The sequence below is a fragment of the Esox lucius genome, chromosome 23 (genome assembly GCF_011004845.1).
Source record: "Esox lucius isolate fEsoLuc1 chromosome 23, fEsoLuc1.pri, whole genome shotgun sequence".
NCBI classification, from domain to species: domain Eukaryota; kingdom Metazoa; phylum Chordata; class Actinopteri; order Esociformes; family Esocidae; genus Esox; species Esox lucius.
Genome location: NC_047591.1, coordinates 12170780 through 12182921, shown reverse-complemented (window position 1 = coordinate 12182921; position 12142 = coordinate 12170780). Strand labels below are relative to the sequence as shown.

General features: G+C 40.1%; 1 protein-coding gene across 1 annotated transcript; it reads left to right on the top strand.

Annotated features, from left to right (window-relative positions):
* Window positions 1-110: 110 nt before the first annotated feature.
* Window positions 111-5211, top strand: th2 (tyrosine hydroxylase 2). The gene is made up of 12 exons (XM_010903867.3): window positions 111-436; window positions 566-746; window positions 857-945; window positions 1090-1157; window positions 2153-2203; window positions 2306-2451; window positions 2600-2735; window positions 2863-2932; window positions 3012-3068; window positions 3280-3375; window positions 3505-3638; window positions 3739-5211. Exons 1-12 carry the CDS (start codon window positions 209-211, stop codon window positions 3920-3922), a joined length of 1440 nt encoding a protein of 479 aa, XP_010902169.1. The 5' UTR covers window positions 111-208; the 3' UTR covers window positions 3923-5211.
* Window positions 5212-12142: the final 6931 nt, after the last annotated feature.

The following is a 12142-nucleotide window of genomic DNA, read 5'->3' as shown; positions in this document are numbered from 1 at the left end:
AAAAATCATACGTATGTTTACGCAACTAATTTCCATAAAGTACTTTGCCGGCGTGGTATATAAACCTGTCACCCGGTTGATGGCATAGACGCACTTGAGCAACTGTGCTTTGGTGAGCCTCTGTATCTGGGAAAATAGACAATTAGATTAAAAAAATTCAGCAATAGTTGTTTTCTAAGACAGTGTACGACAAATCTCTATAACTTCAATGAAGACAGAGAGTGTTGTGCAAAACATTCCGTTCGTCGGCAGAAAGCGGAGTCTGATTGACGATGCCCGGAAAGAGCGCGCCAGCGGTTCATCGTCCCCTGGTCCATCACGATGTGATGACAATTTCGTCTTCGAAGAGAAGGAAGGTCTGGTGAAATTGAACATTATTTTTGCCCTCAGCAATGAGGAGAATGCGGCTTTCTTTAAAACCGGTAAGGTCTTTGAGGTAAGGAAATAATTCTAATCATCATACTGTGGATGCTTTGCAAGTTGAACGTTTCAATAAACCAGGTCTGGTATCGACCGAGTCAAGATAGTGTTATACAATGAGAAATCCTTTGTTTAATTAATTTAGACGTTTGAAGTCAAGCTTCTGCATATTGAGAGCCGGCCAGCGAGAAAGCTGAAGAACAGTTCAGGATGTAATGATCTGGAATTCTTTATGAAGTGTGAAGTGCACAGCTCGGACAAAGATATCTTCATCAACTCACTCAAGAGAATCGCGGACAGCGTGCGTACAGTTCAAGAGGAAAAAGGTTAAATAACAATCAAGTGACATCACTATAATAACTTAAATAATCAGAGTCTAATCGTATTTTTGTTTTTAATTCATGTTTGATCTTATTTTATTTTTTCCTTGTTTTAGTTCCCTGGTTCCCCAGAAAGATTAGAGATCTGGATAAATGTCAATTGCTGGTAACGAAATATGATCCAGATATCGACCAGGACCATCCAGTAGGTTTTTTAGTTTAGCGTAATAATATTGATTGTACACCATTTGTATTATTCCAATGTTTTAGAATCCATTAATTTGTAAAGAAAAAAACTAAACTTACAGAATAAATAAATACATCTAAAATATGATGGCTCTTTATTCAGGGATTTAGTGATCCAGAATACAGAAAAAGAAGATGCTTCATTGCTGAACTCGCAGCTAATTACAAAGAGTAAGTAAATCCTATAATTTTCAACTTTCAAAAACATTGTCATAAACTTTGTTACTCTTCGTGCTGCTCTGAATCACTGGACTAATTGCGTAATATTGTAGTAATGTATTTTTTAAGGCATGGTGTCATACTAATTAATTCTTAAAGGCATGGTGTTTTAATAATACATTCTTAAAGGCATGGTGTTGTAACAATACATTCCAAAAGGCATGGTGTTTTAATAATGTGTTCAGAAAGGCATGGTGTTACAATAATGTGTTCATAAAGGCATGGTGTTTCAATAATGTGTTCATAAAGACATGGTGTTGTAATAATGCATTCTTAATGGCATGGTGATGTAGAAATGCATTCTTAAAGGCATGGTATTGTGATAATGCATTTTAAAAGGCACAGTGTTGTAGTGATGCATTCTTAAAGGCATGGTGTTGTAATAATGCATTCTTAAAGGCATGGTGTTGTAATAATGCATTTTTAAGGCATGTTGTTGTAATAATGCATTCCTAAAGGCATTGTGCTGCAACAATGCATTCTTAAGGGTATGGTGTTGTAACAATGCATTATTAAAGGCAAGGTGTGGCAATAATATATTCCTAAAAGCTTGGTGTTGTAATAATGCATTGGTAAAGGCATGGTGTTCTAATAATTCATTATTAAAGGCATGCTGTTTTAATAATGCTTTCACATAAAGGCATGGTGTTGTAGAAATGAATTCTTAAAGGCATGGTATTGTAAAAATGCATTTTAAAAGGCAGTGTTTTAGTGATACATTCTTAAAGGCATTGTGTTGAGGTAATGCATTCTTAAAGGCATGGTATTGTAATAATACATTCTTACAGGCATGGTGTTGAGCTAATGCATTCATAAAGGCATGTTATTATAGTAATGCAATTTAAAGGCATGGAATTGTAATAAGGCATTCTTAAGTGCCTGGTGGTGTAGTAATGCATGTTTATAAGGCAAGGTGTTGTAGTAATGCATTTCTGTTTGTTCTGTAGGGGGGAACAGTTACCCAGGGTGGAGTACACGCAGGAGGAGGTGGCCACGTGGTGAGAACCCAGCCTGCACATCATGTCATAATGTTGTAAGTTAATATACCTGCCAAGTTCAGCTGGCACAGCTCTTATTATTGACATACTGTCATTCAACAGGAGACAGGTGTACCAAAATCTGAGGAGCATTTACCCTGACCGGGCCTGCAAACAGTTCCTGGACGGGCTGGAGCAGCTAGAGAGGGAGTGTGGCTACGGAGAGGACAGTATTCCCCAACTCAGAGATGTCTCTGCCTTCCTTAAAGGTGAGAGACAGCGGTGGAAGAGGCTGTGTCATTAAGCTGGTGACAACAGGACCAATAACTGGCATGCATTTAACCCGCACTGCATGAATGAACATGACCTGCGTGTACCTCTAAACCTGACCGTGGTGCTGTGTCCTCTCGGGCCCAGAGAAGACAGGCTTCCAGCTGCGGCCGGTGGCGGGGCTGCTTTCGGCAAGAGACTTCCTGGCCAGCCTGGCTTTCAGAATGTTCCAGTGTACCCAGTACATTCGTCACGCCTCCGCGCCAATGCACTCCCCTGAGCCGTAGGTCAACTATTTCACTAACAATATTATAATCACACAGTCCAAGACTAGAAGAATGTGTACATCACAATACCCAGTCTACCATATTACTGTGGGTCCTCTATGCACTGCTCTATCCTTCCCTCAGAGACTGCTGTCACGAGTTACTGGGTCATATTCCAATGCTTGCAGACAAAGAATTTGCCCAATTTTCCCAGGTAAAAACTAAAAGACGCATAGTAATATAACATCAATTGTCTAATTACTTTGCAACACTAACGTTCTTTCCATTTGCAGGAAATTGGACTAGCGTCACTGGGAGCATCAGACGAGGACATCGAGAGACTTTCAACAGTAAGAGTTGACCACTGACCTTTAAATAAAAATGAAGCAGCCACCAGTCACCTTCAAAACAATTGATTCAGTACTGAGCTTGGGTATTTTGACAGTAAATAATAGACTTTTGCTGCCACCTAGTGACAAATATAAATTACTGAACAATACTGTACTCCGTTTTGTGAGGCGTGAAATATAGCCTTTCTATATTACTACTTTGCTCCTACAGCTGTACTGGTTTACGGTCGAGTTTGGACTGTGTAAGCAAGACGGAACTGTGAAGGCGTATGGAGCCGGCCTTCTGTCCTCATATGGAGAACTCATTGTGAGTAGGATTTTACACTCAGTAGCTTTGTACTGACAGGACCAAGTCCTCATATTATATCTGTCCTCACACTGTTAATCTTTTCTGAACGTGGATAAGGAGAGTGATAGTGGTATTTCCATCTTTCAGTATGCTCTTTCTAACAAGCCTGAGTACAAGCCCTTTAACCCTGAAGAGACAGCTGTCCAGCCTCACCAAGACCAAACCTTTCAGCCGGTCTACTTTGTCTCCGAAAGTTTTGAGGATGCCAAGCTTAAGATGAGGTTTTGTAATATAATAAAGCAATCTAAATTGGTATCGATGGACATGGGGCTAAAAATATGTTATTAGACCTGGATTTCTATTTTATTTTTTTACCTGTAGGCATTACTCGTCGTCCATCCAGCGTCCCTTCCAGGTCCGGTATGACCCATTTACCTGCAGCCTGGAGGTTCTGGACCAGCCCTGTAAAGTCCAGTATGCCCTGGGACAAATAAGAGAGGACCTCAAGATTCTACACAGTGCCCTGGAGAAACTGGGCTGTGGTCTCAACACTGAGCCAGAGTGAAACAGAATTACTCCCCTGAAAAATGTTCTGCTAAATGACTGCAGTGAAGGGGTAGCCATCTAAACATTTTTAAAAGTGCAATCTGTTACTTCTGTGTGGCCACAGGAAAATTCTGAAAATGGACAAAATACAGAAGTTTCATTGAAGACAATTAGTTGCATATCCTCTTCAATCCTGTAGGGCCAATACTTGTATGTATTTTCAGAGATGAAACAAGATTGCGCTTTAAAAATGGTTGGATGTGAAAAACATTTATTCAAAATAACTTACGCTCATGTGCAAGATTCATGAATATCCTATTTTAAAGGTGTAATATTTGATATGATACTATACTGTACGGTGTTATACATGTATCATGAGGATAATGAAGCAGTACACACATTTAGCATTGGTTTTCTGTCCTATCAAAAATATAGTATGGAGTAGGAAGAATTTTTTTGGGTATTCTAAGAGCAATTAAAGACAAAACCATAAGAATCTTCATGTGTAAGATAATAAAAAGTAGGAGAACGTGAAAAAGCAAAAAGCATAATATAGAGGGAACCAGGGAAGGAGACAAAAAGGATCCAGTGTCTATTTGCGTTTAAGAGAGAAATGGCAAAGAGAGGAGAGAGACAGAATAGAAAGGAGAAAGTGAAACAGAGAGAACATGAACAAGAAGCGAGTGTGGAAACACTACACTATAAGCCCATGTGCCTCCCATTCCAAACAAACGGTTTCCATTTGGAAAATTCTTGGAAATCATTTGTCTTCACGTGTTATTAAGCAAAGGGAAGGAGCTAATCATGAATGATTTAAGTATCGTGTTTCCTCAGCTGGCTGCTGTCAGAGCCAACACAGAGGCCCAGTGGATCGGAAGCTGGACCCGGTCACAGAGACCTCACAGCAGAGCAGTACACATTCAGTAGGCCTTCACCACTGGCTGATAAACCCCCCCCCCCCCACCTGTGACATGATCCAGCCTATAGCGTTCAGGTTGTAATAGATGCCTTCTTACTGTGTCCCTGACTATTCGTCTTCACAGGAGCTCCCCTTTATTGACTGTAAAACATTATGATGTGAAAACCTCCGACCACCTCAAGTGGGAGGCCTTCCTGTTCAGTGATTCCAGTGTAAATCAAACGTGGTTCGCCCCACTCGCAGAGCTAGTGGCGCACGGAGCCAAAGATTGATCTACTGCTTCGCTTAAGTGTAGCAGTGCACACATCCACTTCCTCTTAACCCAAATTCGAACCCGTAATAATTTCTTGCGTCTCAGCTGACATCCAGCGCAGCTCAAATCCACAACCCCCCCCCCCCCCCCCCACACTAAAACTGCAGCTGGGATCCAAATATCTGCCAGGCCTCCAAAGTGGGTTGCCATGACGATAAGATAACCACTACGGGTTCTGGGCAAAATTCTTGTGCCGCACACATGACTATGCAACCCACAAATCCGATGCTGTATCATCCTGCCTCCAGAATGTAAGTGTTTCCTCTGCTAATGTGGTGGGCCATCGTTAAATTGGCACGCGAGTCTCCCCCAGACTCAAAAAGGATGGGTCGCTGCCATCTGCGCTTCGTCTGTCTTCAGTGAGGACTGTGAACCCGACTGGGGTTCACTGAGGACTCGGTGAACTTGGGTTTACAGTCCTCACTGAAATATTCTGCACAGATCATGGACTGTCTTTATCCTCCTTCGTTAATAACCAATCGTGTCAAAATCCAATCATTACTGACACTTGAAATGAAATGACGATCAAAATGATCCACACTGTGAGTGTTGTAATGATTTATAGTAGTTATATTTACTGTCTAATGCCTAAAGACTCTCAGCTGCTCTCTTCCAGATGAACACATTTCCAGAGTATAAATCATGTAGGCCTAAGCAAATCACCTAGTGATTAAGGGGGAAGACTTTTTAACCTCAAAGAAATCTCTAATCTAATTCGCCTCATTATTTGCATTTGGTCTCCTGTTCTTAAAACCCATGGCTTTGTGTGTGGGTCGAGTCTGATTTAGCCAAAAGGCATCATCCTTTCTGAAATGGTTGAGGGGATCAGAGAGAGCTGGAGAGATCACATCCCAACTGTTTGACCTGCATTTGAATCCTCACAGCATTTATTTGCTGCTGTTATTAATATGTTACAATAGAAGCTGGATGCTACGTAGGTTTTCTGATCAGGCTTCCTAACCTATGAGCCGTCATTATTATCCTACTGTTCAGCTTCAAATCAAGGATCTTAAAGTTGACACTAAAAGTAACAACAAAGGGTAATGTTACTGACCTAATATGGATACTCAAATGCTGCAAGCTTGTTCACTCTAGAAAGGCCCAACCTTATTTGACCTGATTCCTACCACTGAGAAGAAAGTTTGACAGAACAATTCTACCAGACTAATATAGTTCATACAGGTACTGTAAAAATAGTTAAGTATCATAAATAAAGGTGTTATTTGAAATTATAGTCATTTTCAGTCTGTTATTTAAGGCTATCTGTTGCTTCTTCCTTGTGTGAAATATACTTGGAAAGTGTTACTTCGCGTTCAAGGTAATCTCTTGAGTTTTCAGAGTTAATTGGCAATGGTAAGTGTTTGGAAACCTCAGAATCCTACACGTGACTCAGTAGAAGGATTTGGAAGTAAATTTTTTGTGCTCAGGGAAAAGACAGACATTTCCTCTTAAAACGGCTTATAATACCAATGATGTTGGTTAAAATCAAAATTCTATCAGCACACATGTAGTATAGATACTTACAGAAAAGACAAGGACAGAAAGGGTGCATTATTCAAAAAGAGATATTTAAATGTGAAATACATGAGTCTAAATTACTATTTGTAATGCAAAAGGGTTCAAGTTCAGTTTACACTCAATGTATCTTGCCAAAAATGTCATGCTATGACAAAGAAGGTAAAACGTACAGACATTTGCTGGAGCTGCTGTTGGCAAAACAATCCAAACCTGCCACCAGGTGGCGGTCTTGAATCACTTTGATTATGGGAGACACTAATCGAGAGATTCATGTCCTACACTTCGACAATATTATACTCTTTGGAAAATGTTCAGTGGTGTGTGTGTGCTTAGCAAGAGATGTCGTCTTGCTCTCTGACATTGATTTCTCTGTGTTTCACGAAGCTGTTCCAGCACTGAAAACGTACGGCACAGACCACATTCGACTTGTTCAAACAAAGAGAGCGGACCAGGAGAGCGGTAGCATGTTATGGTTGTGGATGGTGGTTAGTGCGTGCGCTCCAAGAAACATACACGCCTGTCTATTGGGTTTGAAAAAGTGGAGGTCTTTCCCCCTATACCTACCCCACTCTATCGTGCGGGAACAGTGTTGCACAATAAAATCCACTGTTCTAGCCCTTACACATGGTCAATTCCACGTTAACAGAATGACGTTGAGACATTAAAAGTATGCCAAACAAAAACCATTGATTGAAAAGTTAAACAAACCATTCAACTCAATGCACAAGGACAATGTTAAACATTCTCCACAATAGATTTTACAGAAACACGTTTGCTTTAAGAACAGATGTAAAGTTCGGTAACAGAATGACAGTAACAGTTTCCTATATTTAAGTGACCATCCTCTCCAGAATCTCCCCCATGGACTCCAAATTAAGATTCAAACCTGCCTGTAGACAGAATGGGGATGTGGAAATGATGCCTTATGCTCCCTTGATCCTTATCTATCTCTGTTCAAATGTTTCAGGGCAGTTCTCGCTACATTTTCACTGGCTCAGAAAAGGTCAACAATATTGGTATGGTGTAAATCTTACAAATGGCTCTTTTAATGCCAAGAACCCTCTATATAAATATGTTTCAAAGACTGGGGCCTATAATTTATAAATCCAGCACAGGCTCTCATAGCATTTGCCAGGATCTGCAACGGTAGGTTATCAACTACAATTTCTAACACTAACAACCAAGGTAATTCTAAAATATACAAGTGAGGTAACATCAATGAGATTTTTCAACAACATGCTCATTACATGGGATCATCTTGAAAAGGTCTGTAAAGCCAACATTCCATGACCAATTCTGCCTTCCAGTTGTTGGGATAGTGAAGCAGATGACATTTAGATAATGTTACGAGAAGGCAGGGTCATGACATTACCAATATTTACCAAGCCATTACGTCACAGTTGGTCGTGGTTATGTGTTTACTTGGATTCTGTAACATCATTGGTGACGACATTAGAGAGCTGTCACTGTCAAGACAAAACAAGAGTTTAGATCATTAAAAAGAAAGCAAGCACTGGTGAGATCAGCAATTGCAAACAGCCTGGTAGGCCAAAAAAGACTTCCACAGTGGGTGACTGAAGAATGCTCACCAAAAGGGAGGAAAGAAAAAAACAACTGCTTGTCACAGCAGGAGGTATTTGTAGATTTGTGTATCATCCTCAAAAGGCTTCAGCCGAGGAAGTACAAAATTGCAAACCACTAGTTAGCCTCAAATACAGAATGACATGGTGACAGTCTGGTACGAAGTACCTAACCAAGCCTAGAGTCCTGGAACAAGGTATTTTAAACAGATGAGACAAAGATTAACATTTACCAGGGTGATGGCAAGAAGAAAGTGAAGAGTGAAAAAAAAAGAACAGCCCAAGATCCACAGCTAACTGCTGACGGCAGCAGCCAAATAATTTCTGAAGCGGACAAAGATATTTTGTATCTCAAAAGTACAAGCAAATGCCTCCAAACCCATTGGATGGCACTTTATCACAGCAAGACAAAGACCCCAAACATACTAGATTTGCTACTAGAGCTGGACTTTGAGGGTGGAATATTTATTACATATCTCACTAGCCAAGTCAATCTCCAGATTCAAATCCAATTGAACATGCCTTCCAGAAGAGTTGCTGAAGATGAGACTTAATGCAAAAAGATCTCAAACAATAACTGAAGATAGCTGCAGTAAGGTACTGGAAGAGTATCATGACAGAAGATAAGTCAGTGACTTCAGGTAGTTATTTCATGCAAAAGATATACAGCCAAATGCTAAACACAAGTGCTACTAAATAGGGGGAACTTGTATAGAACGAGTTGCCATTTCTATTCATTACAGTTCTGGATGGTGATAATATATATTTTTTTATTCAGAACCATTCACATTCACCATGTTGTATGAATTTTCTGCAATGTATTCCTTAGACATGTAATGAAGAAATTAGTGTTTTAATGTCTTAATTAAGACTACTTGAAAATGTGCTGAAATTCATCTCATACATGTACATACTATTTTTTAGCAAGAAGAGATTGCATTTCAAACTTCTCAAATGAAGGCCCACAAAATATACTGACATAATACAGTGTTCAAAAGATTTCTTAATAATTTTGAATGTCATTTCAGACTAAAAAATAAGCTTTCAGTGTTTTGCAAGTTGACAAGTTGTCTTGTCTATGTCTTGTTCTGTTTTCATTCAAAATGAACCTTCACAAACATACAAAATAGCCTACCCTGGAAGTCTGTTGCCAACGTATGGGGATGCTGAAAGATCAACTACCCATGGTTCCTCACTCATCTCAAACAAAATTGTAAAGGACCTGTTTTACTATGGAGTGATCTCATTTAATAAAATGAATAAAAGTTAATCGTTGTAATACCACAAAAACTAAAATCTTTGTTAAAAAATGCAAACGCTAGTCAACACTTGTCAGCTATTGTTAACTAGCTTTGTGTAAAGGGCTGATTTAAGTTTTACTGATAAAAGCATTACACTGACTTCCACCTCCTTACGTAATTTCAGAGAAACATAGGGCTTTTTCCTATAGAGCACCTTATTGAAGGATCTGCTGACCCTGTGAGACACACAGACTTAAACTCACTCTAAACCTTTACTGAATAATTCTCTCTTTAGTAGGTTCTAATGTAGTCTGTAGTTTGTGAAGGTGAATGGCAAAGTCCTGGACAGACCCCACTCCACCTGTTTCTGGGAGGCCCCAAAGTATGGCAGGAGCACATCCAAACACCCACACCATGAAGACCAAGGAGCAATCAAAACATGTCTGGGTGAAAGTTCTGGAAAATCACCAGTTAGGGTTGGGCTATAAAACAAATATCCCAAACTTTGAACATCACCCAGAGCACAGTTAAGTCCATTATAAAACACTGAAATAATATGGCACAACAACAGCTGCGACTTCGTCAGAGAAGCCACCAAGACGGCAGCAGCTCTGTAGGAGCCACAGATCCATGGGCAGGGAGGGAGCTACAGTCCACACAGAGCACTGGGAAAATATTCAGACCCCATCGCTTTGTCCACATTTTGTTACTTCACAGCCTTATTCCAAAATGGATAAAATAGATGTTCTCATCAAGCTCACACATCAGTCCCCCATAATGACAAAGCATGAAGCATTTTGAAAATTAACATTAAATTAGTATAGTCTCTGTGGATTTGTGCCAAATACGTGAAAAGTCAATATGCAAAATGTGCTTTATTAATATGAAAAAAAATGTAATTAGTCATAAGTATTTACCCAAGTCACTACTTGATACAACTACAGGTGCATGGTTTTTGGAGGAGGGGGGGGGCAATTCAATGACAAAGGTATATGCCAAAGATCTCTGAGAGAATGTTGCATGTTTTCATCCATATTTTCCTTAATAAGTTTTGCATTTAGGACACAGAAAACAATTTGGGATCATCTGACCAGAGGGCCATTAGCCAGATCTTTGCTGTGTGGGCCACATGCCTTATATGAAAATCTAAACAGGTTTTGTGTTACGGATTTTCTGAAAAAAGTATTTCTCTGCGCCAATCTTCCATACACCCCAGCTTTATCGTGCTCCTGAGTAACAGTTGGAACTCTACAGCTCCTTGTCATCGAAGAGCCAACTAACATTTACATTTAAATCGGGAGGATCTGACGTTTTGCACTCTATAACCATTGTGAGTTTTATACGTGATAATACCAAGCCAGCTGAAATTTACATTTTTGAAAGCATCAAGTTACAGGTATGCCTGTCATTGGCAAGTTTGTAAGGAAAAAGTTATTAAAAACCTGACTCAGTCTTCTGAAAATCTAACCCTGAAAAGCATTGCTTACTAAGAGGTGTTAGGGATCCCCAGTCCTTAATTAAGGTTTCTTAAAAATACAAAGTCTTCCTGTTCAATGATTTTGGACCAGGTTATGTAAACTTTTAAGAAAGAGAAAAACAATAATGCTATTTTTGTAGATGTAAAAAATGCAGAAAAAAAACTAATTTGACTATTGGCTTTCATTTCACATCAAATTTGATATGCTCTTATGAAATTCACACATTAGTGCTTATTAGGCATTTTATATGGAAATGCTCACATACATGAAAGGAGAAAAAAAGTAATTGCTGGCTGTGTAACTGGCTGTTAACACAGACCCAACTCCACTCAAAGGGCTTGGTCCATCTGTGGAAAGAAAGGATCAGCTGTCACAAAATTATTCCTGATCACATTTCATGCGGTCCCTTGGCGGTTTATTAGACAATATGTAACCAAAAAGTTATAATGCATTAAGTTCTATTTTCATCCACGGGCCATGCAACAGGGTACAATGAGTCGCTGTTTCTACTACTCCGTCTCACTGATCATCTCCACCCACCAGGACAATGAGACGCAAGCTTCTTGTGTTTGCACTTTTCGCTACGTAATAACCACTCATCCACTCTGCCAGCCAGCAGCATCTGACATGAAAGGACCTTTACTCGCAATTTCCTGCGCTCCACTTTAAAAAGACCCAAACAAAAAAAAAAGAAAAACTCCCCTCTAGTTTCTTGCTCTTGTTTTCATCTCAGGGTTTACCCAACAGCTGGGCCAGTAACAAGGGTATCACAATCGGCATGCGGCCTCCGTTCGCAGACCTCACTCACTCTGCAGGTGTAGTGGGACGTGTGGGTGTGCATGTGTGTGTGGAAGAGAATGTGCATGGGTGCCAGTTATTGAGTGAGCACCTTTGGACTGATTTGTGTTACCCAGTAGAGTGGAGCGCTGGCGGCATTGGGCTCCCACATTCCTGTGACCTGCAGCTCACCCTGAGCCACTTGGCAGAACATCATAAAAGACTAGCAGTGATACAAGGCTTCTGTGAAGGACACAAAATAGCAGCTCCGCTTTCACAAAGCCAAGTTTGACCCGTCTGTTTGTCTGGTTATGACCTGAAAGGGGTGGTCAGATGTTGGACCCAGACAAGGTTTTAAAGTCCAGGATACGTCTGAACATTCAATTCAGTCAACTCAAAGCAAACGAAACAGG

Coding starts and splice junctions, on each gene's coding strand:
- th2 (XM_010903867.3), top strand. CDS start 209: ATGAAGACAGAGAGTGTTGTGCAAAACATTCCGTTCGTCGGCAGAAAG. Junction 747..856: donor TACAGTTCAAGAGGAAAAAG/GTTAAATAACAA, acceptor TCCTTGTTTTAG/TTCCCTGGTTCCCCAGAAAG. Junction 946..1,089: donor ATATCGACCAGGACCATCCA/GTAGGTTTTTTA, acceptor CTCTTTATTCAG/GGATTTAGTGATCCAGAATA.